The sequence below is a fragment of the Polyodon spathula genome, chromosome 4 (genome assembly GCF_017654505.1).
Source record: "Polyodon spathula isolate WHYD16114869_AA chromosome 4, ASM1765450v1, whole genome shotgun sequence".
Lineage (NCBI taxonomy): Eukaryota > Metazoa > Chordata > Actinopteri > Acipenseriformes > Polyodontidae > Polyodon > Polyodon spathula.
The window spans coordinates 39,331,422-39,357,894 of NC_054537.1; the positions used below are offsets into that span (position 1 = coordinate 39,331,422).

Sequence of the window (26,473 nt, forward strand, 5' to 3'; positions counted from 1 at the left end):
TCAATAAATTAACAGATTAATCTGTAAACTTTAAAAAATGCATGGAGTGGTATTAATCATACTAACATTTTTAAAAAAGGGTGTAACTTGATTTAAAAGAACAGAAAACATACTACAGGTAAATAATGGATAGACTGAAAAGTGGATTCAAAAGGGCAGTGATAGGGCAATTACTGTAACAACTGGATGATATGTGCCTAAATTAACCAGTCTCCTGTGAAACAAACCAAAATTGTAAGAGGTCTATTTTACAGATGGCCCTGAATTAATATACAGGTTGATTATGTAAGGTTCTTGCCAATGTGCTCAAGGGAGGTTACAGGTTTGTGTTGATGGTGCTGGATATGGTTTGTTTTTCCTGATAATAATGTATTGGAAATTAAATATTGTAAATCCAACACCAGTTGCATATAAGCTTATGTTCAGAGCTTGGGTTGACAGAACAAGCTACATGAACTGTTTAAGACTGCATTAAAAATAGGTAGAAATTTTGATCAGCATTGATACCAAAATCAGACAGTGGATACACAGAAAGGATAGTGGTATGGTCCAAAAAGTATGCTGTTATGAAACTAATACACATGTGGTATGCCAATATCCTGCAGTCACCCCAACTAATACAAACATAACCGCTCACTTGGTATCTGAAACACTTAATTAAGAAGCAGAAGCAAGATCTGATATTGGTAAAGGTAACTGCATACAACAGACCCCAAGTTTAAGCGAAGAAGTTTGTATAAATGACATTGCAAGCATCTGAAATGTTTGCAGTTAATTGATAACTGTCTATCGTTTGATGGACTTAATCCAATGCCGTAGTGATCAAGCAGTGCTGTGGTCACGACATTAAAGAGTGTCACTTAAGCTATGTTTGGCAGACAAAATAGAAATATTGCACATGATTTTAAAGATCCTGATCCAACAGACTGTAGGTGGAAAGCATCACACCACAACATAAGGAGGTGGGGGAAGGAATTCCTCCTCAATGCCCCCTCCCTCCTCCCCCAAACCAAGAACAAGTGAGAGATCCAGAGGCTCACTGCCAATAAAGGGTTGGCAGAAATTTGATTGCAAAAAGCATGCAGTGAAGCACAACCCGATGAAGCAGTAGCACACTTTCAATGACAGGATTAGTGGAGCTCAGATTGCGTAACAAGTGAGAATCCGGATCCTGATTTTCAAGTGACCAATGGTGTGAGATAGCAACAAGGGGACAAAATCCTGCAAGCAATACACTTAAGAATGCCAGTGACTTAATTCTTGGCTACAACAGTTTCTGACTCGTCACAAAGCATAATTTGTTTGTACTTGATTGTAGTTGTACAATGCAGTACAAATGTTGTACAGTAGTGATGGCTTTCTGCATGAGGTATTAATTAGAAGTTTTACACTGCGTATGTCTTTTATAGTTAAGTTGTTTGTAATCATTATGTTTAAATTGTGTATGAATGAGTTTTTATAGGACTAACCCTGAGACAGGAAGAGGTATTTTAAAGGACAAGGTGGATCCACTCTGCTGCATGTACTATGGGGCGGACCATAAGGTCAACGAGCACCGCCCCTTTTTCCAGAGAGGAAGTGTGTTGTAGGCTTACCATGTGAAAACGGCTACCTCAATTATTGGACAGAAACGAGTCGGGTAGAAGGGGGTCAAAAATTGCTTACAAAAGGTATAAATATCAAACACTGTATTGTTGTGTCAGTCTTTTCATCTCTTTTCAACTGACTGCACTGAGATGTACAGAGTCCTGGTTCGAAGTCAGTTTGTAACTCTTGCTTATATGACTGTATTGGAGGTACAAATTTCTTGTATATAGTGTTTTTGAACCAAAAACCATTTGTCAGCTTATTTTTTCCACTACAAATGTATATCTAATTAGTGCAATTATGGCCGTATTGCCCTTTCCACAACAGAAACTAGGGACACCTGTACTCAGAAAATGCTTGGATCCAAACAATAACAAGGTGACGTGATTTGCGTGGTTAAACCACATCAACAGGGAAGAAAAAAAAACAACAAAACAACAAAACAAAACTACCCTTTCAAGCACACTGACTTCTACCACATGTAATAATGCCTGAAAAAAATAAAAAATAAAGTAAAAGGCCTTGCACAATCTGCAAAACATTGTGCAAAACTTGATTTCAGGTAAGTAGTTTAGAAATGTTTAAGACACAAGTGGTTTTGTTTTACGGTTAAAAAAAAAAAAAAAAAAAAAAAGAGCTGAATTAACTTGAATATGGTTCAATTGAAGTTATCACCTTATTTTTACCGCAACAAAACCAAATTGGAAGGAAATACTTTTCTACATTGTATTACGCAGTGTATTATCATTACTTGTCTATGATAAAGATAATTCTGTTTTTTTCAATTCATCCATAAATGCAACACAGCACCTCTGCATTTTGGATGTTACACGTGGGAAATGTTTTTTTGGAGTTTAGTTTGTTAAATGGTAGAATATATGCTAATAAAATCAGGTCCGGATTAAAGGATATGGGGCCCTATGCTAACCCATATTTTGGTGGCCCTGTGCATATTATGGCGAAGGGTGTTATTGGCATTGGGGACAGAGAGTGTGAGCAGAGTGGAGAGAGCCAATTGTATATGGAGCAGGGGTGCAGATCGGGACATTTCCAGCCCGCTCTTTCACAGCACTAAGAACTGAGCACAATTTTATTTTTATTAAATACACGTTTGGTCATGGAGTTTGCACTTAAAAAAAAAATAATGTAAAAAAGGTGACAAACACAGATGAAATCACTGTACAGTGTTTTCCATCATGCCTGTGCATGGTAACCATTTGTTTTCCAGTTTAAAACAAATAATGGTTTTACAGACTTTAAGAATTGCATTTTTAAAAAAAGCTTTTATATTCAATGTGATTGGCACTTTAGATATTTTTCCCTCCATAATGAATCATATTCTCCTGATTGTGGAACTGCCCTATAAAAATGTGAGAAAGTTCATCAGTGCGTCCATCTGTCTGCAGTTATTACATAGGCTATATTGTTTTATACAGTTATGCACTAATACTGCGCTGTGAACAAGGTTTATATTTTCTGCACTCATGGTTACTTCATACACTACAGGGTAATCCGTCCGCCCAGTTGAGACCCACTCATATGTGTTGGTGGTTTGTTTTGTGCTCCCTATGATATATTTGGATACAAACAAGCCCAGCACAAAGCTAATTTGATACAAATCATATGCAAAGTCTGAAATAGGTGAATAGACCGTACACAACATCATAGCAACTTTTACTTTATTTTTAATTTACGCATTTTTTCAGCACCAAATCAGGAATAATAAGGAAGCGTCTTCAAATTGAATTAGTATGAACACTTTATATAGTCTGTTTTCTTTGCTGATCATAGATGGGCATGAGGCTTGTTAAACTGTGTATACATTTATTCCCTTGTATCATACGACAGAAATCACATGCGAGTGATAATTAAATCTCACTGTTGTTAATGATCATTTTAATTAACATTCACACATCTGTGGGAACATAGAACACAAATGATGCAATATGGATCACAGACATAAAAAAAGCTTCAGTCCCAGGCAGTAAAATACAAAAGCATTAGCAAGTGCATAACATAACATCTGCTGAGGTTAATGGGTCAGTGGTTTTGTTAGTATACTAGAAAGTCCAGCAGGTAATATATACAATAGCAGCAGAATCATATATATATATATATATATATATATATATATATATATATATATATATATATATATATATATATATATATATATACACACATACACATATATATATATATATATAACCATGAGCACGGGACCCTTCAACAAGGTACTACCAGCTGGGTCAACTATGTCTTGAGCTAGGGAGGTAGAGGGCGCAACTCCTTACTTGACTGCCCCATTAGGACAGTCACCTTCATTATGGTCTTAAACCATTCTTGCCGGCTGCAGATATCCACATTTAAATTTCCTTCAGCCTCCCGCATTGTACACGTTTACCTTAACCCAACCCACAAATGAAAAAGGATATTTTCTGAAATGTAAAGAGGCTTACTGTGCATATTTGAGACAGGACAGGTTTTTAAATTAGCCCTAAAACTGAAATAAATACATAAATTGAGCCTGATTCAGGCATTTTATCCCACAGACTGATGCCTCTGACATAGAAGGGAGAGCCTCACCATTCAACACTTTACCAGTTTCTACCTTTTTTTAACAAAAACAAAAAAAAAAAGTTTCGGTAGGTCAGTCAAATATGTACTGCAATACTGCATCTTGCTTTTGGGAACGAAACCATCTCAACATAAATTAAAAATGCCCTTGATTGAACATTCAATGACAAGTGTAATTCACAAGAGTGCAGAAAAACAAGAGTTCTCTATGTAATACAACTTTCATATAATTCATATTAGAAGGAGGCTGTGTGGCCCAGTGGTTAAAGAAAAGGGCTTGTAACCAGGATGTCCCTGATTCAAATCCTGGCTCACTCACTGACTCACTGTGTGACCCTGAGCAAGTCATTTAACCTCCTTGTGCTCCATCTTTCACGCGATATGTTACGTGACTCTGCAGATGATGCATAGATCATACACCCTAGTCTACGTAAGTCACCTTTGATAAAGATGTCTGCTAAATGAACAGTTACCTTTTTTTTTCCTCAGCTGCTTTGTGGGTGGCTAGTTGTTGGTTTTGTTAGGATAGAAGTTGCTGATTAGGGGTGTAGAGATACACTAATGCCACAATATGATATGTACCTCAACATGCAGGTTCCGATATGGTATGTTTGACAATACATAATGGTCCTGATGGGCTACTTGTATGATGTATAATTAAACGGTCAAATAGTCATTTAATCAATGGGACATGTTGTTAAAAAGACAAAAATGTAATGCGACAAGGCTGGAATAAATTCATACCAAGTATAAAAAAGACCACATTTGGTAAACCACAATGAGTTATGTTGTGCTATTGGTCTTGTGTGGTCATGTAAAGAAAGTACAGTGCTACCCTGTTATAACGCGGCCCATTATAGTGTGGACCCGGTTATAACACATTAAGGTCATGGCTCCCATTTCCCCAGTAATGCAATTTGACTCACAAACGTTGGGTTTTATTGTTGTTTCTGCATTACTGTATTTAAACCCATTTAAGTTGAAACTGGGACATAGTACTTATAAAGCTCCCATGCTTGAACTGTATTTTTTTTCTAAAAGTAAAAGCAAATTGTCCATTAACGTTACAAAACAAGTATGAAACAAAACAAGTGTGTATAAACGACCCTGGACTCTTATTTATTTACAGTTTACAACATTTATTATAAAAAAAATAAATAAATACAATTGAAATAAGAGTGGTGTAAACTTTAAACTGGTGGAATAGCAGTTTCTATTATACTGTATATATTGTAATGACCCGGGATTTATACTGTTACATAACTGGTCTACGGACTGTGTGTGTAAGCAGGGAAGCAATAAGCTTTCCTTAGCCGGGATTGATTGACATGCGGGTAGGTGGGGGTATGAAAGCCCACATCAATGCGGACAGAGCTTACAGCTGAGCCAGACAAGCAGCTGTATGAATGTTCAAGACTGTTTGTTGTTTTTGGTGTGACCCAAGCTGACAGGGGCCAGGAATAACCGTGGATTTGAGTACCTGCAAATTGTGTGTGTCTCCTTCCTTCATTTTCCATGGTACGCTGCAATATTAATTTGGTTTGTGGGCATTGTAAATCATTTTGGGAACAAAAATACCAATATTAGTTGTAAGGCAACACACAAATAATGCGGTATCCAATTATGGACCCGACAACGTGTTATAACAGGTTAGCACTGTATTATGATTAGGGATGCAAGTCACGATCGGTTCGATTTTTTAACTCTTTCAGCTGTTTCCGACATCCAATCGCTTCCGGTAAAACCACACTGAGTTTGTGCAGCCAAGGGAACGGAACATACCATTCCCCTCATTTCATGTTTTTAACACAGTGTTGTACAATTAGACACAATGTAGAAAGAATAAAATAATGAATTAAGGAGACATTCAACCTTTTTTTTTTTTTTTTTATTATTTGGCTGGTACCCCCATTGTTGCTGCAGTCAGTTGCAAGTGGCAAATCACATCTGAGAAATAGCAGCTCATGGTTTTCATACAAAGTAAACACATTTTAATACCAACAGTAAAATAATCTACCTTAAAAATAAACAGACATGCTCACAGAAGCATCTTCCAGATATCTACACAAGAACTCCAAGCAGTAGGCTACAATGCCTCTGCTTATTTTCCTAATTATGGAACTGGGTAGTAAATACGGTCTCTCTCAAATAACCAAATTACTGTTGTTGGTCCATGTCCTGAACATCCCTTTCGCTTGTTTTGAAGCTTCACCCACAGTTTACTACTTATTGTGGTTTCACAACAGGTCGGAACTGTTTTGCATCTTTTTTTTTTTTTTTTTTTTTTAAATTAGGTCTAACTTAGTTCTACGCAGAGTCAAATAACATACACACAACAGAGTCAGAAGCATTTTTTGTTTGTTTGTTTAACTCAAAAACCTCCACCTTCAGCTTTTCACTTCTGAGATGTACTTTGTCAGCAAAGGCTTAAGTTAAGTTATGCATGCTGAGTGTTTGAGTACCTGCTAGCACCAGCACCTTTCACCAACAGACCATATGAAGCCACAGTCTGGATGTAAAGCCATGCCATAACTTTTTATTTCTGTTACTATGTTAAGATTAATAAGGGGATGATACAGAACCATCCACATCCAGAAAAATGTGTGATAAGCTCTCGAAATTACACCGCTACTGCTAATCTTATACTCTAGAGTCTAAGGGCTAATTGCATGTGAACATCAAAAACTATGGAATATCATCTGTCCAAATATGTAGCTAATCATTTCCATAAACCAATAATAACTATTAAGTACCCATATTATTATGCCTTCCCTTTAAACTCTACAAAAAGTGGTTTCCTGTGCGTTGTAAACAAGAATAAAAGGACAGTTTTGGCATAAACCTGCTGCCATACTCTGTACTACAATGCTTAATCCACAAAGGAATAATACAAAAAAGGCATTCACTTCCCTTGCCTCTAAATACTGAGAGTAATTGATCAATGAAAGTCAGTGGTACAACATTTTGCCAAGAAACTGAGTAATTTTTATATATATATATATATATATATATATATATATATATATATATATATATATATATATATATATATATATATATATATATATATATATATATATATATATATATAAATCACACACACTTGACCAATTCTCTCATATTACCGAATTACAAATGGTACATTGAAATTTCGTTCTGTTCGATGTTTTATTTTTAAACACTGAAACTCAAAATCAATGATTGTAAGGTGACATTGGTTTTATGTTTGGAAATATTTTTAAGAAAAATTTAAAACTGAAATATCTTGCTTGCATAAGTATTTAACCAATGTGCTGTGGAAGCTCACAGTTTGCACCGATGAAAGAAATTGCCCTAACGAGGACACAATTACATTACCATTGGCCTCCACCTATGAACAATTAAAGTTGCTGTATCAATTAAAGGAAGCTGCATCACACCACCCAGGCACTGCCAAGAAAAGGCCATCCCTCAAAACTCAGCGCTCAAACAAGAAGGAGACTTGTGAGAGAAGCCACAGAGAGGCCAACAATCACTTTGAAGGAGCTACAGAGTTCAGTGGCTGGGAGTGGAGTAATGGTGCACTAGTCAACCATATCAAGAGCTCTGCATAACACTGGCCTGTACGGGAGGGTGGCAAGAAAGAAGCACCATCTGAAAGCACGTCTGGAGTTTGCCAGAAAGCATGAGAGTGACCCAGCTTCTATGTGGGAAAAGGTTTTGTGGTCAGATGAGACCAAGATAGAGCTTTTTGGCCAAAACTCAAAGCGCTATGTGTGGCGCAAACCTAACACTGCCCATGCCTCAAGACACACCATCCCTACAGTGAAGTATGGTGGTGGCAGCATCATGCTGCAGGGATGCTTCTCATCAGCAGGGACTGGGCATCTTGTTACAACTGAAGGAAGAATGGATGGAGCAAAATACAGGAAAACACTGTAAGAGAAGCTGCTTCAATCCACTAAAAATCTGAAGCTTGGGAGGAAATTCACCTGTCAGCAGGACAATGATCCCAAGCACAAGGCCAAGCAACACTGGAGTGGCTCAAGAACAAAAAGGTGAATGTCCTAAGTTAACCCAGTCAAAGTCCTGATCTCAATCCCATTGAGAATCTGTGGCACTATTTGAAAATTGTGGTCCACAAGTGTCGTCCAACCAACCTGAACACCTGGAGCAAATCTGCCAAGAACAATGGGCCAAAATCACTCCGACACTGTGTGCAAAGCTGGTACATACTTACCCCAAAAGACTTAAAGCTGTTATTGCAGTGAAAGGTGGCTCTACCAAATATTAATGTGTGGGGGTTGAATACTTATGCAAGCAAGATATTTCAGTTTTTTATTTTTCTTAAATATTTCCCCACATAAAACCAATGACACCTTACAATAATTGATTTTGAGTTTCAGTGTTTAAAAATAAAATATCAAACAGAACGAAATTTCAATGTACCATTTGTAATTCGGTAATATGAGAGAATTGGTCAGGGGTCTGAATACTTTTGCAAGGCACTATATATATATATATATATATATATATATATATATATATATATATATATATATATATATATATATATATATATATATATATATATATATTATATACACACACACACACACACACACAGTGCCTATAGAAAGTCTACACCCCCTTGAACTTTTTTTCACATTTTGTTGTGTCAGTCCCTCAAAGTTTCATGCATTTAAATGAGGATTTTTTTTTCCACTTATCTACACACCATACTCCACACTGTTAAGGGGAAAAGAGTTTTTATTGAGGAAAAAAAAAAAAAACTATATATTAAAAATACAAAACTGAAAGATCATAATTGGATAAGTCTCCACCCCCCCGAGTTAATACATGGTGGAAACACCTATGGCAGCAAATACAGCTATGAGTCTGTTGGGATAGGTCTCTACCAACTTTGCACACCTAAATTCTTCTTTCCAAAACTGTTCATGCTCTGTCAAGTTCCTTGGGGAGTGCGACTGGACAGCAATCTTCAAGTCACGCCACAAATTTTCAAATTGGATTTAGGTCACGGCTCTGACTGGGCCACTCAAGGACATTTACCTTTTTGCTACACTCCAGTGTAGCTTTGGCTGTGTACTTTGGGTCGTCGTCATGCTGAAAGGTGAACTTCCTTTCAGCTTTCTTTCAGAGGGCAGCAGGTTTTCCCCAAGGACTTCTCTGTACTTTGCTCCATTCATTTTCCCTTCTATCCTGACAAGTGCCCCACTCAATGCCAATGAGAAACATTCCCATAACATGATGCTGCCACCACCATGCTTCACAGTAGGGATGGTGTTCTTTGGGAGATGAGCTGTGTTGGGTTTGCGCCAAACAATGCTTTGCATTTAGGCCAAAAAGTTCCATTTTAGTTTCATCAGACCACAAAACTTTTTGCCACATGGCTACAGAATCTCAGAGTATTTTTTTGCATACTTCAAACAGGATTCAAGATGGGATTTCTTAAGTAATGTTCCTTCTTGCCTCCTTGTCACATGCACACTTTGACCAGTCTTGATCATAAAAGCCGGTAGCTCTTACAAAGTTGCCACTAGCCTCTTGGTAGCCTCTCTGATCAGTTTCCTTCTTGCTCGGTCATCCAGTTTGGAGGGACGGCCTGATCTAGGCAGGGCCTTGGTGGGGCCATGTACCTTCCACTTAATAATTGTCTTGACCGTGCTCCAAGGGATATTCAAGGCCTTTGATATTTTTCTGATACCCATCCCCTGATCTGTGGCTTTCAACAACTTTGTCCCGGAGTTCTTTTGAAAGCGCCTTGGTGCTCATGGTTGAGTCTTTGTTTTGAAATGCATTACCCAGCAAAGGGAATGTACTTGAACTGCTGAATTTATCCTGAATTCATGTGAATCACTACAATTTAAGACAGGTGGAGGCCACTTAACTTGGTGTGTGATTTTGAAGGCGATTGGTTACACATGAGCTAATTTAGGATTGCTATTACAAGGGGGGGGTGGGCACTTATCCAACCAAGCTGTTTCAGTTTTTATTTTTAAATTCATTTTCTACAAATTTCTAGAATATTTTTTTCAAATAGGAAGTTGTAGGGTAGGATATGTAGATAAATGAAAAAATATTTTAATTCCAGGCTATAAGACAACAAAAGGTGAACATTTTGGAAGGGGGTGTAGAGTTCCCATAGGCAGGCACGCAGGCAGAGAGAGAGAGAGAGAGAGATAGGTAGATTTTTATATGCTCAAAGTGCCTTTTTTTGCCATTCCCCCTAAAATTTTGGAATCCCCCTCATTTGCTGCAGCATAGGGGGGAAAACCCTCCAGCACAAAAAAATGAAATTCAAATCATGCAGCCTATGCCATCTTCTTATTATAACAAATTGTAAAATACAATCTGAATATTTTATCTTTACAATTGACCTATTATCTACAGGTCCAGTGACCGAATATGCAAACATGATTATAGCATTATGTTTTTATACCAGTGTAATGTACCCATGGATTTTTAAATTGGGGTGTTTAAAGCAATACAGAATACAATTAAAAACAAACAAACAAACAACTGTGTTTTAAGTGACAGTAACACCTGACAAAGCCAAAAAAGACAGGAAATTGTCAGGGAAGACTGCCACTGGACTCTTAATTCACCCATGCTCTGACAAGGCTTTCCAGCACACACTGATTAACTGGTACAGTAACTGGTTTCACTTCAGACAACACAGGTAGCCACCACCACTGGGCAGGTCAGTGGCTTGCTAAGGATTCATGTTATGAAAAAAATTACAACACATGGGCAAAGAAAAGCTCAACCACCCCGGTAATTACTTGATCGATTTTGTTGGTTATTATTTAAACTTGAACCCGTTTTTTATTTGAGCGAAAAAACAATTGTCAAAAAAAAATATTTGTGAAACGGACACCAAGAGTGCCAAATGGAGTCCCAATCAGTTTTGAAACGGCAGAGAAAACATACCCCTCAAAATGGGGTTTAAACAAGAAACTGTCTGTCACTCTTACTATATATAACGTCACTTTCATGCCGTTAAAGAAGGGGTTGTAGCATTCTGTGGCCCATGGTCTGGACCACTCGGTCACAGTGGTCCGGACCACTCCAGCTGTTGCTGTTATGTTCCGATTTCACTTTCCTTTTCATTATTTGCAATTATGTTATTTTACAAATACATATGTTACAGTAATACATGCCAGTGTTAAGGTTTATAATAATAAGTACAGGGGACTATGTTGCTCTTCATTGTGCTGAGTGGTCCGGACCACAGCCGCTGTACTATTTTCAGTCAGGACCACTCGGACCACTCAGTCACAGTTATCCAGACCACTCCAGCTGTCGTTATGTTCCGATTTCACAGTTTCTTTTTCATTTTCTTTATTTGTAATTATGTTATTTTACAAATACGTATGTTACAGTAATACATGCCAGCGTTAATAATAAGTCAGGAGTGTGACAGGATGAGAGTGGCAGTGATCTGGTCTGGACTGAACCACTCAGCTGCAAAGGGCAGAAAAAGTCCATCAGTAGATTATTATACATTTACAGCCTACACTGGCATTTTTATTACTATAAGTATTTGGAAAATATTATATACGCGGATTGTTATTTTATTATTTACCTCTTTTTTAAAATAGATTTTTTTTTTTATTTAAAGTGCTTTAACTGTGAAATCAGTACAGCAGCAGTGGTCAGTACCACTAAGCGCAATGAAGAGCAACATAGTACCCTTGCAACAGGTCGAAGAGCCCTGTACAGTATTCTTTGTTTATTTTTAGATTGGGGTCTCCCCCTCCGCCCCTATGTCATTTTGTATTCGTCTATTATGATTTATTGTACTTGATGGCGTGTTATTGTTTATTTGGGATGTATTGTATTTATTAATGACGGCGAAAGCCGTGTGTATTTATATATGACGGCGAAGCGCCATGTTGTTTTGTTATTGTTTTTGTTTGAATGTGTTCTGGCAGAGGCAAGAGAGAAGCTTGTCCTCTGCCAGAAATAATAATAAAAATTGTGCAGAAGGTGGCCATCTCCCAAGTTAATGAAGTGATTAATTTGTTGCTAAAAATCGGGAGATGATCACCTGCATTTAAACCTGCAGCTCTCTCTCTCCTGTACAGAGGAGAGTACGAGTGTGTGAAGAGAGAACGAGAGCAAGCTAAAATAACAGATTCCAGGAACAGTGACAGCAACTGCCCAGCCTGACCTAGGATCTTATTATTATTTTGTGTTCGTGATTTGTTTTGGTTCAAACCGTTTCTTTTGTGCTCTGTGAGCAAAGTGTTTTGTTTTTGCTCAAATAGTTTGTTTGTTTGTTTGTGTATACATAAAGGGCGCACCACCAGTCTTTTGGACTGCAGTACTTGCCTGTGAGTTTTCAGTTCCTGCATCTGGCCTGACGTCACCACTCGCCGTCCTGTCACACCCCTGTACTTAACACTGACATGTATTACTGTAACACACGTATTTGTAAAGTAACATTATTACAAATAAATAAAATGAAAAGGAAACTGAAACTGAAACATAACAACGACAGCAGGAGTGGTCTGGACCACTGTGATGTCAGAGTGCTGAGTGGTTCCGACCATGGGCCACATAATGCTGCAACCCCTTCTCTGTCGTTATAATAAAATGTCATTTGGCAATAATAAGAAAGAATTGTTGACAAACATAGCTCAAATTATACTTTGTGTTCCGCATTTTTGTTTATCTTTTAAAAAAGAAATCCAAGAATTTTTTATTTATTTTTTTATTTTACATCTATTAAAATAGGGATAAAATCGTAAAAAAAAAAAGTTTTTAATTGAAACATCGATGGGGGGGGGGGGGGGGGGGGGGGGGGGGGGGGGGGCATCTCTGGGGGGGGGGTGGGGGGGGGAGCCTTCGTTTCGCAAACACTTTACGGGGGGGGGGAATAAGATGAGTAGCAGTTCTGGTTTCTGATTAATAATGTCCCTGGCATGTATGATGAAGCAAACTCTGTGCATGTGGAAGAAGCCACATTTTTCCAAGTTAGCTGGTACTTTCCAAACGTTTGGGCAAACGTTGTGCTGAAGGAAGACATCAGGTTTGTTTGCCTTGAAATCATTAAAAAAAAAAAAAAGAAAAAAAATAATTGACAACTTTCTGTCAAATATTTACGATTAACTTAAGATTGTCGGCGTTAGGCAGTGTTTTACTACAGACAGTACTGTCGCACCAAGTGACCAATACATACCCCTCTGCAATAAACAGTGGCTGTCCAGCAAGGCACAGCGCTCTGACAAACTCATTAACACTGTCATTCTGCGCTTTCTTTTTATTAAAGCGTGTGTAAAGGCGCATACACAGCTTGCTTGTCTCTCAGTTCACTTTATTTTCGGAGTTTAATGTGTCGCTTATTTTGAAGTATGTTATTTTATTGTCAGCGCGAACATGTACCTCAGTGCAGCAGTATTTGCAGCGCTATGCATCCTCAGCCTCATCTGAGCCACTTCTGTTATTTTTGCATACTTCGAAACATTTGTTTTCTTTTGAATATTCATAAACAGTTTCGTTCTCTCCACTCCTCATCCACTAAAAATATTATTTTCGTGTAAGTACTTCAATTTAGTTTTTGATCAAGCTAGTAGTAGCAATTGCCACAACATTCAGACTGATTGGCCAACATAATCAGGTGATAATGTGTTTGACAGATAACCACGTTTAGACGTTATTTGCGTCTCTGGCGTCTAAACGTCTGCTGTATCCTGCTTATTACAATATCGGAGTTAAAATAAAACTGCATTTTAAGCAAACTATTGCGTATTTCCTAGAAAATAGTACTGGGAAAATACTGAATAGACAAAAATCGGGTGTAAATCAGAAAAAACCGACGTCCAGAAAAAAAAAAAATCCTGTAATTTCTCGATACAATTCAGAATAAACTGGAAACGCGGAATAGTTATACTTCATAAAACATGAATGGCAGTGGGGAACAAAACATTTTCTTGTTTTGGTGATACCTCCTTTTACTGCCACTTTCAACTTTACACATCATCATATTGCACACAAAAACTACTTTAAATAAATCAACTAGCAATCAGATAACAGTGATTCAAAGTCATCCAGAATGCCCAAGAGCAAAAGATATACATACATTAACACTGCGCTTCCCTCGTCATACTGTTGTTCAACCACAACATAAACCTTACCCAACCAAACCCATTGATTATACGCATGGGGTACAGGAATACTGTTCAGCAAGATATACTTTTATTTAACTATGTTACTTTAAAGATCAATAACATTGACCTGCTTTGTTCAACAGTAATCAGCACAATTTATATTATCCTTACAGTAGAAGAACATTCAAGCAATTCAAAATGAATACACGAGTCACTAACTAGACACAGAATAATCTCTAATGGTCAACGATAAAAGAGAAATCGAGAATGATTACAGAAATAAACAGGTTTTGATGCTCTGACCCACTCCCATAAGACATTAAAACACTTCTGTTGATCACTTGCCTTGGTTAAATCCCGATATGGTTGAGCTGTCATCTTTAACCTCAGATTCAAAGCCTCTTGACTGAGGTGGATTCATTTTTGCCAACTTGAAAAATGCTACTTTTTCCCACCAACGATTTAGGTTCAGGAAAAACTATTTCTGTTAATCGAATAATCCACGTTCTCTGCTAACATTTAAATTTCCTGTACATCCCAAGGTATACATGTCTTAAGTCTTATACATAGGTGTTCATTCCCATTGTAATGGCGCCATGATTAAAAAAAAATAAAAATTAAAAAATAGCACACCCATCTCTATCCAGTTGACGATGCAATCCAGTTGAAGCATTCCAGATAACTTCTAAATTGAAGGAAAAACGTCGTTGGCTTTCTCGTAATCTCATCTCCGTTTGTTTGTAACATCCAAAACAAAACTGGTGGTAAAAAGCAACCGTCGATACAAAAAAGGTTTTAGAATGGATACAACACGTCATACACTATTAATTCTTCAGCATCTTCATGTTCTGGCAACTTCAGAAAAACCACTCATTATATTGCAATCTTGAAAACCAAGTAATCCGTGTTTTATAATCCAATCAATTTTAGTTTGTTTTATTTTTTGACAAATCCACTTACCTTACTGTACAGAAGGTATATTAACATACATTTCTCTATATACGTTATAAAATGTTTTTCACAACTCCTTAATTCACACAGAAGTACAAAACATTTAGTTTTTACAATTGTAACTATATATTCCACTACAGCCATCCATGAAAATATGCTCTCACTGAAGATGACTTATGAACGAAATACGAGTTTACGTCGCATTACTTACTAAAAGTACTGAACCAACAACAAAAAGCAAAAACCAGTAAAATAAAAAATGCTATCAGTGAGATTATAAACTGGTAGCTCTTCATTTTTAGGAAACCCATGACTAGGTGAGTTAGTTACAGGTAAGTCTTCTACATTATTTCATCTGCTGTTTCAGCACATTAAATACACAACGACATAACTCTGTTTAATATACCAGATTCACTTATTTCAAGAGCTCAGTCGGAGCAGCAACTATCACATCCCCAAAAGTGTCCAGTTTATAAACAAACCCCACTTACCACACTACAGTAAAGTCAGCCCCTTACTCTGTGTAGTCTACCCCCAGTCAAAGTGTGGCAGGCCAATCGCAACACTTCACCGTCTCCTTTAAGATATATTTCCGTCCACCGAGCTTGGAGGACCGCCGTTTAAAACACTGCCTGGGGCCTCAATGGGCGAAAGTATCGCTATTAAAGGGTTACGGTACCTCGTACAGCTCCTCCGAAGCCATGGTCTGTGTTTATTTGCCGATGTTTAGTACGGTTGTAGACACTTTTTCTTGCAGTTGTTGTATCTATGTGGCCTCTCCTTCCTTCTCCCCCCTCGTTCGCTCTCTCTCTCTCTCACTCTCTCACTCACTCACTCACGCACTCACTCAGCGCTCGCTTTCTCTTCTCCCTCGCTCGTTTACACTGTACTGAGTGCTGGGTTTCAGCAAATGCCAGTAGATAGGCAGAGAGACTGCGCGCTGGGCTCACTTGCGCTTCTCCACTGTTGCAGGAAGTCTTAATCGAGCTCAGATAAGACCTAGAGTACGAGATGATCCCGAGTGTTATTGGCGAGTGTTGGGTTTCAAAGCTGTGGGATAGAGACTTGATATCAAAGGAAACTGATGAAAACAAAAACATGGGTGGAGCGTTTTCCAAGCCATTGGAATTGCTTACGGATCAGTAATGATTCAAGTGGATTCTAAAACTTCCAATGTATAATAAGCTATTACAGCCACCACTGGATGACTACTGAAACTACTCATCTAACGTTAGCCTATGGAAATCACGTTCTTAGATAAGGAATATAAAGTGACCAAGTGATTAAGTTTGGTAATGTGTGAGGTTTGCTTTATGCCAAGGACAAAATGCTTTTAGGAAGTTGACTTTAATGCTATAGAGAGAGGTCTGTTGACAAGTCTTATTGGAATATATGCAGCATTGGTTTTGTCATGTTTTTAAGAAACATTTTAAAGAGAGAGTCTCCAGTCAAGCTTTTATTGTTTTATCTCAAATTTTATGATAGGTATGGATGAAAGTCTTTATTAACCTCTTTTATTAACCTCCCACAGACTCAAATATCAATTAATTAACTCTAAATAATAATCAAATTAAGCCCACACTGTGCTGGGTTGTGTAATGGATAAGTGTTACCTGTTGTTTGATTAAACATTGTGGCATTACCTTAAACCTTATCCAACAAATCATTAGCAAGTCCTTATTTATAATTATATGTCATTGGTCTAAAAACCTGCAAGGTGAGTGGCTAAAATACTGTCTTTAGTCTCTGATGACTTTCCTGAGAACTCATCACTCATCATAAAGAATATCCCCAAACAATACATGGAAAACAAAGAAACACATATCATTTTATGATGCACATTTCCTCAGTGAAAATAACATAAACAAACAAATACAGGGAATATTCCATATCTTTATTGACATATGATTATAGAAATACCCTAAACAGCAGGAATTACTGTACCAGAGGTTACATACCAGTTTGGTCAAAAGCCTACAGTACTGAAAAACTGTTCATAATTCTTTGTATTCCTGATTTTATTGATCATATATACAAATTGAAGATGAACCAAGTAGCTTGTATTGTTCTAGTGTTTAATGAGTGAGCACAGAGGTATGGCTGTCCATTCATTTTGATCCAGCACTAGTATTGGTTATGTATGTATTTTAACCCTAAAAAATTGTGGAATTACACTGAGTATTGGCTCAACTATGTTGTCAACCATTCTGTACATAATAAAAATGCACATACAAATTTGAAGTCAGTTTAAATGACCTCATGTTCCATTTACACCAAAATACACTACTTAACAAGTGTCCTTTGTTTCCCTACCAAGCTATGGGTTGTATGTCATTTTCTGTTTCAGTCATTACATTTCAGCATATTTTTTTGTACTGACATATACATTTCTCCTGATAAGGAGTTCTTGCACTGTTTTTCACTGTTGCAGTTGCCTTACATAGACGTACGTACTGTGGGCTAGATCAGCCAAAGTGTGTTTATATTAATAAGTGCCGATGCCATCTAGTGCCATCTAGTCTATCCATCAATTATCATTAACCACTTAATCTTTTACAGGGTCACGGTGAGCTGGAGCCTAACCTGACAGACACAGGGCGCAAGGCAGGACTACACAAAATGAGAAGGTAAATGACGTATGAGCAATCCAGTGGCAAATCAGTTAAGAGCAGAAAATAAAACATTCTTAAGTAGGAAATGAAAAAAGAATCCAACATTTTGACATGCACTCATAAAAATATTTAAATACCAAACTTAAAATAATAAATAGTCATCTCCTTACCAGATTGTCACAATGAGTTATTTAGACACAAGCATTTATTACTTTGTTCACGTTGTACCATTTTCTTTCAAATTTATACCAGAATAACATAAACATTTCCGGTACAAAATACTTCTTCCATTGTACAAGAATGCCTAACTGAAAAGCTTCCATACAGATCCTCATATTATTATTCTTATTTACACACCTCAATTGAATCACTTAAATAAGATAGACTGCAACACATTGACTAACTAAAAAAAAATGTTAGTTTAAGAAAATCATTTTGCCTTAAAAAAAAAAAAAGTCATTTTGCCTTAAAAAAAATCCCACTTTGATCGCAAAACACTTTCCTTTTTTTATGAATGACAGGAATATGTGGGATTTCACCAAGGGTAATAGTATATAAATTTCTGAAACAAAGAGGAACCAAAACTAAGGAACATATATGTGATAAACTGGCAGGCAGACAAGGCTGGTCAATGGCAGGAATAGCCAACCCAGACGCAGAAACTGCAGTTTATTAACACACAAATGAACAAAACACTGGAGCAAAATAAAGGCTTGAACAAAACCCTAAAAAAAAAAAAAAAATAAATAAAAAACTCTTCAAAATAAATACGAAACATCACCAAAGCTATGGATATCATTGTGTTTTCCTTCTCTCTCTCTCTCTCTCTCTCTCTCTCTCTCTCTCTCTCTCTCTCTCTCTCTCTCTCTCTCTCTCTCTCTCTCTCTCTGAATTACAAATGGTACATTGAAATTTCATTCTGTTTTATATTTTATTTTAAAACACTGAAACTCAAAATAAATTATTGTAAGGTGTCATTGGTTTTATGTTGGGAAATATTTTTAAGAAAAATAAAAAACCGAAATATCTTGCTTACATTAGTATTCAACCCCCACACATTAATATTTGGTAGAGCCACCTTTCACTACAATAACAGCTTTATGTCTTTTGGGGTAAGTATGTACCAGCTTTGCACACAGTGTCGGAGTGATTTTGGCCCATTCTTCTTGGCAGATTTGCTCCAGGTTGTTCAGGTTGGTTGGACGACGCTTGTGGACCGCAATTTTAAAATAGTGCCACACATTCTTAATAGGATTGAGATCAGGACTTTGACTGGGCTAACTTAGGACATTCACCTTTTTGTTCTTGAGCCGCTCCAGTGTTGCTTTGTCCTTGTGCTTGGGATCATTGTCCTGCTGAAAAGTGAATTTCCTCCCAAGCTTCAGTTTTTTAACGGACTGAAGCAGATTCTCTTGCAGTATTTTCCTGTATTTTGCTCCATCCATTCTTCCTTCAATTGTAACAAGATGCCCAGTCCCTGCTGATGAGACGCATCCCCACAGCATGATGCTGCCACCACCATACTTCACTGTAGGGATGGCGTGTCTTGAGGCATGGGCAGTGTTAGCTTTGTGCCACACATAGCGCTTTGAGTTTTGGCCAAAAAGCTCTATCTTGGTCTCATCTGACCACAAAACCTTTTCCCACATCGCAGCTGGGTCACCCTCGTGCTTTCTGGCAAACTCCAGACGTGCTTTCAGATGGTACTTTTTGAGTAATGGCTTCTTTCTTGCCACCCTCCCGTACAGGCCAGTGTTATGCAGAGCTCTTGATATGGTTGACTGGTGCACCATTACTCCACTCCCAGCCACTGAACTTTGTAGCTCCTTCAAAGTGATTGTAGGCCTCTCTGTGGCTTCTCTCACAAGTCTCCTTCTTGTTTGAGCGCTGAGTTTTGAGGGACAGCCTTTTCTTGGCAGTGCCTGGGTGGTGTGATGCAGCTTTCACTTCCTGATTATTGATCCAGCTGTGCTCACTGGGATATCCAAACACTTGGATATTATTTTTTACCCTTTCCCTAATCTATGCATTTGTATTACTTTATCTCTAACTTCTGTAGGATGCCCTTTGGTCTTCATTTTCCTTCAGATTCACAGCCTTACCAATGATCCTTCAGCAGTGGGGTTTTTATCCAGAAAAAGTGATAGCAACTTTAATGGTTCACAGGTGGAGGCCAATGGTAAGGTAATTGTGTCCTTGTTAGGGCAATTTCTTTCATTGGTGCAAACTGGGAGCTGGTTGAATACTTATGCAAGCAAGATATTTCAGTTTTTTATTTTTCTTAAAAATATTTCCCAACATAAAACCAATGTCACCTTACAATAATTGATTCTGAGTTTCAGTGTTTAAAAATAAAATACCAAACAGAACGAAATTTCAATGTACCATTTGTAATTCAGCAACATGAGAGAATTTGTCAGGGGTCTGAATACTTTTGCAAGGCACTATATATATATATATATATATATATATATATATATATATATATATATATATATATATATATATATATATAATATATATAGAGATATAGAGAGAGAGAGAGAGAGAGAGAGAGAGAGAGAGAGAGAGAGAGAGATATTTAAATAAAACAGACATATATAAAGATACTTATTTGTCCATACATGTATGAAGGAATGAAGTTTCTGTAAGTGAAACACTTCACCATCCCCTTTAATATATATTTACGTCCATCGACCTGGGAGGACCACCGTCTAAAACACTGCTGGGGGCCTTGAAGGGCGAAAATACCGCTATTAAAGGCGTTACGTTACCTCGTACAGCTCCTCCAAAGCCATGGTGCATATTTATTTGTCGATGTTTAGTACAGTTGTAGTCACTTTTTCTTGCAGTTGTAGTATCTGTGTGGCCTCTCCTTCCTTCCTTCCTTCCTTTGTCTTTTTATACCATGTGGCCTGGAGTTGATTGATAATTAATCAACTAATCACCAACTGGTCACATTCCACATTTTTGTTTTCAAACAGTAAATTACACAATTAATCAATCACTCAGTTAACTAGGTGGCTGTGCAAATGTCCTTTTAACAAGATGGCTGCCAGCCGCCAAACCTTCACCCACACACACTCACCCATGTGTAGAGCCTATTACTATTTCGCATAGCCTCCCCATTGTGCAACACATAAACTATGTGACTGTGTAGGTCCTACATGTGCAGTTTTGAAAAGTACACATACATTTTACAAAATGTGGTAGAATACTAAGGTAAAGAAAGCTAACTGTTTCCTTGCCTTACTTTCAGGTAGTCTGTTATACTTGCACTTAATAGGTCATTTCAACTTGAAAGTATGTCCAGGTGTTCATTTGAAGCACTAAATATCTGTGTTTAAATATGCTCATAAGGCAACATTTACAGACACCTCTGACACTACCCAGAAGTAAGGCCTGAGCTAAACATTTAAAATTAAAGTACATATTTGATTTAATATGTGTTTCTTTCAAAATCACATGTTATATCTGCATAGAAGATTAAAATACACAGCAGGCACAATCAATATGGAACTAGTTCTTTAGCTATAAGCCCTTTAACTGTTAATATTAATATACTTGTATTTATTTGAAAAAGATGATTCCTGGATCCACAAAGAGTAAAATCAGGAGCGCTACCTGTTTTCCAGTTCAGTTGGACAGCCAGAATTTATAATACAGCATGTTACCTGGTTGTATTCCTACCCCAGCAGGATGGACTAGAGTGGTTACATATTGCACAGGACTCCTGCTGATCCATATGTCTGCCTGCTCTCTAGCAGTCTTTCCTTGTTCATTAACCCCCTGGTCAGTCATTTCTTGGGACTGGGACTCAATTCAGGAAGCATTTTGGTTTGCAATTAATTTCAAGGTTTGCCCCAATCAATGCAAATTATTTATTTCATCCCTCAGGATTTGTTTGGATTCTTTAGATTTTTTAACAAAGTGTGGGATATATATATATATATATATATATATATATATATATATATATATATATATATATATATATATATATATTCTTTGCAAAAAACGTAGTTAATGCATCAGTTAGGGTTGACATTAAAATGACGAAAATAGGGTAGTCAGTAGTCCTAGAATCTTGTTGCCAATCCTTCTGTGCTGCTTCACAATCAATGGCTTCACAATGTCTTTGATGACTTTGATGACTTCACACAATCACACAAAAGTATATGTTAGCTTGGTAATAATTAATGTTAAGAATGTCTCATTACACTGTTATAATAAAGTAAGTAACATATAGTGTAGTGTAACATGTTTAATTACAAAATGAAACATGTTTTCAGTTGCTTGCATCTTTATTATTGCCCTGTATTTGTATTTACACATGCTTATGTATTTATAATGTAATTACCACGTTACCACACATGCAAATACGTTATAATTACATGTTGAATGAAAAACCCAAAAGTGAGATCCTGGGGCACGTTTCATTCAGTGGCCAATTAGGTAATCACACAATAGGGGTACAAAGGAAAATATGAATAAATAAGAAATTGGTTGGCCAACAAAAATCTGTTCTATTGGGCAAGTAACTAACAAAGACAAGAAAAAAAGTGGCACATAATCATGGATGCAGTAAATGCTTTAAGGGTGGAGAAGAGAACGGTACCTGAAATAATAAAAAATGAATAGATCTAGTAAGTAGAATGAAATTAAAAGAAGGAAAAAGAAGGGAGATGAAAATCACTTGCAATGAGGAAGACACAATTGTCTAAATATAATTGGTTTAAGTAGTTGTTGCTGGCATTGAGATCACATTGCTTTTCACTTTCTGTAAAGTTTACTAATTTGTAAAAATTAAAGAAAATACACAGTGCCATCAAAAAATGCTGTGAGTGGATAAAAGAATGTTTCTGTATTATGTTATTAATATGTTGCACGTGGATGCAGCACATTTTTTAATGACTTTATTTTTTGTGTTTTCTGTCTTACAGATGTTGATCTTGGGGTTTAGTGAAGACTTCGTGCAGCTGACATATCTACTGATCACTATCTTATACAAAGGTAAGAACACTTCATTATGTCTGTTTTTACTGTCGTGATGATCATGTCATGTTGAGTTGGAAGGGGATAGGTCTATTATTTGATAATCAGTGTTTTTTTGCCTATAACTCCTCCCATGTGTATGATGTGTATGCGTAGTAACATGTTCTATTCACAGCATCATTCCAGTTCTTAGTTTGTTGGTATTTTAAAGTTCTTCCTCTTGTTATCTGCCTTATTTGAGTGAATTCCTTTATCCTCAAATCCCTGGCTGCTGTTTATGATTAGCAAACGCTGATCTCTAGGTATTATTACAGTGCTGTGGTGCAAAGGCTTTTAGCCAGCTCTGGAGTTCTGTTCTTTGAAGACTAGGCTGAATTTTTATTTATTTCACATGGCATTGTTTAAAATTAAGTTCTGTTTGGTTTGTAAAGCGTCTCCGGATGCTCGAGCATTAGGGACACTATCAAAATATTTTGGTATGGTTAAGGTTTTGAACAAATTAAGCCTGTATTGCAGCACCAAACAAAAATATCGGGAAAAGGGCAGGAAGCTGAAGTTTTATTCCGTAGGTGATTCAGAGTAAAACATTAGAATACGGCAGTACAGCTGTCCTGCGTTATACCACCACCCTCGCATACCACCAGCTATTCTCTCTGAACAAATTTCACCAATATATATACAGTGCTATTTGTACCCATTATATCGCCACCCTCTGTCCACCACCCGCCAACTTCCCAAGCCAAGCAAATGTAAATGTAAGAGTTGTAGTTTCCCTCATTGTAGCGCCAGCCAAATAATCATGGCCAATTAAAACAACAAAGTTATGCAGTTAACTTTTGACTTACTTTCCTAGTTCATTGTTAACTGAACGTTCATACCAATGTGTAAACAGGATGGCTTTGCAGTGGTGACGTCAGACCGGAAGAAGGACGAAGAACAACAAAGGTATGGCAGTGAATCTGTGACGCTACGGCGTCCTGAGTTTTATTGAAAATAATACTAACAAACAAAAAGATTTAAACAAAACTACAAAACAAAGGGCATGTTGGCCAAACAAACAGACAGACAAAACAAACATGGACGAACCCAACAATTACCGTGCTGGAGCTTCCATCACAAAATACCAATTGTTAATATAAGATATCCTTCTCTCTCCCGTTCTCCACTCACGAACACACAACCTGAGTGAGTGAAAAAATGCAACTTTTATGCAGCTGTACCGAGACTCAATTGCTAATCAATCATTCAATTGGAGTCTCGGTACAACTGCACATGAATTAATAAAAGTGCAATTCCCCATGCTCACATATTATTTTACTTGCACTTGAAGTGCTGTGCAATCCTCGTGCCTAAATACAAATTTTAAACACTTGTGCTTGTAACCCATATTTATATTCTGTGTATTTTATACATAAATACCAACATCAACACACTACATACAACATAAAACACTGATAAACACAAATGGGCGGGACACTCCCCCACACAATGTCATCAACACTCAAAGCAAAACAGAAAGTAAAAAATGGTGATTGGACCGTAGATTTAATACCAGAGCAAAAGAAAAAATAAATCTGCATGTATGCGTCTGAAAATAAGAAAGCAAGTCAGCAAGACATCGCAAATGGTTTCTCACCTAAGTGAGGCAGATACTGTTAATCGAAGGACAATTGGAGACATTCTAATGGATAAAAACAAATGGCTTACCTTGATGGAACGGGTCAGTTTGTTTAACCTGAAAAAGGCTTGACGGAGTCTAAAATAAGTGACTTTTATAAATCACAGTAAATGTTTTAAAAACAAAAGTACGGTAAGAATTTTGCTTGTTTACGTCCAAATTTTGCACAAATGAAAGACAACAGTTCTACTGATGAGGTGCTCTTAGAACAATTAAACACTGATTTTAGTAATGATGCTGAGTGCCAACGAAAGCTTAGCTCTACTTCCTACAAATCTGTCAAAATGAATTCACTGCACTCAGATGACAACCAAGCCAACAAGCAACCTGAAAGTAAAAAGCAGGACACATCAGCACTTTGGCTGAACTGAAGGAACTGAAAAATGAAGTTTATACTTATACTTCACACAGTCAGTCGAGGGGAGTAAGATGGACCCAAGAGACATTGCAGCAATTCAGTCTCTGAAATCCTGCTACTGTGGGAGAATTACACAAACTAATGGGATTACCGGGTTATTACTGTCAGTATGTAAAAGACTTCTCTAACCTTGCAAAACCACTTTATGAACTTCTCACTGTTCAAGTAGTCAATGGAAATGTGGGACCAAAGTTAAAGAAAAGTGGGAAAAAACAGGTTACAGGGCAGGCGATGTCCTCACAGCCAATTAATTGGACTGAGGAACACAGGCAGGTTATAGAATGTCTTCTTCATTACCTAGTCAAGCCACCAGTAATGGGTTACTGTGATTTCTCCCAACCATTTATACTTCACACAGACGGTTCTCAGGACGGACTGGGTTCAATACTATATCAGCGTCAGGGAGGGAAACTTAGAGTTATAGCATTCGGTTCTAGGACACTTACTCCCCCAGAAAGAAATTACCATTACCACTCAGGAAAATTTGAGTTTTTGGCACTTAAGGGGGCCATTATGGATAAATTCAGAGACTTGTATTATGCTCCATTGTTTGTAGTGTATACCGACAATAATCCACTCACCTACAAACTAACGTCTGCAAAACGTAACGCTACTGGTTACAGGTGGGTAGCAGAGTTAGCAGATTTTAACATTGTAATTAAGTACCGACCTGGGAAGACTAATATAGATGCAGATACGTTATCAAGGATCCCCCTTGATATGGAAAAGTATATCAATGAGTGTACAGAGGTAGTTGCAAAAGATGCAATACAGACAACCACTACAGCTGTAACAGCTCAATACAAAGAGGAGGTTACATGGGCAATGGCAATTTCTGTTAACATGTTGATGCTCAAAAACATAATGACAGCCTATCCTTTTGAGTTAGTATTAATTGATTATCTCGAACGATGTAAAGGGGGTTATGGATATATCCTGGTCATTGTTGACCACTTTACAAGGTTTGTGCAAGCTTATGCCACAACTGATAAATCTGGCAAAACAGCAGCAAACAAGATTTTCAATGATTTTGCATTGAGATTTGGATTGCCTGCAAGAATTCATCATTACCAAGATGCTGAATTCGAAAACAAGCTGTTTAAGCAGTTAAAGAAATGTTGTTGCATGGCTGGCTCACGTACAACATCTTACCATCCTCAAGGCAATAGCCAGGCCGAAAGATATAACAGGACCGCGGTGTCAATGCTAAGGACGTTAGAGAATGAGCAATGAGCTTATAATTGTACCATTTGTGATACGGGATACTCCCCATTCCATTTAGTATATGGCAGATCACCACGACTGCCCATTGACTTGGTTTTTGATTTACATGATGAAAAGGGGGCTGTGAACTACACAGAATATGTGAAGAAGTGGCAACAACAAATGAATGATGCTTACAGCATTGTAAACAGGAATGCTACTGATGCTGTAGATGGGGAAAAACTTACTATGACCATCGAGCAAACGCAGTTGAACTACAAATTGGTGACAGAGTTCTTGTTAAAAACCTAATGTGGCGGGGGGGGTTGTGCTGGAA

The 26,473-nt window shown here is 37.4% G+C and overlaps 1 protein-coding gene across 3 annotated transcripts in view; it reads right to left on the reverse strand.

Annotated features, from left to right (window-relative positions):
• Positions 1-16,197, reverse strand: part of LOC121314525 (chromodomain Y-like protein) — a 129,189-nt gene extending 112,992 nt beyond the window's left edge. The window contains exon 1 of one of the 3 annotated variants that reach the window (XM_041247902.1): positions 15,910-16,197. Coding sequence is in view for 2 of the 3 variants with exons in the window: in XM_041247900.1 (XP_041103834.1) it covers positions 15,910-15,933 (24 nt within the window). In the remaining variant the exon portion in view is untranslated. The remainder of the gene's footprint in view (positions 1-15,909) is intronic. The other 2 variants (XM_041247900.1, XM_041247901.1) reach the window with 2 other exon arrangements.
• Positions 16,198-26,473: the final 10,276 nt, after the last annotated feature.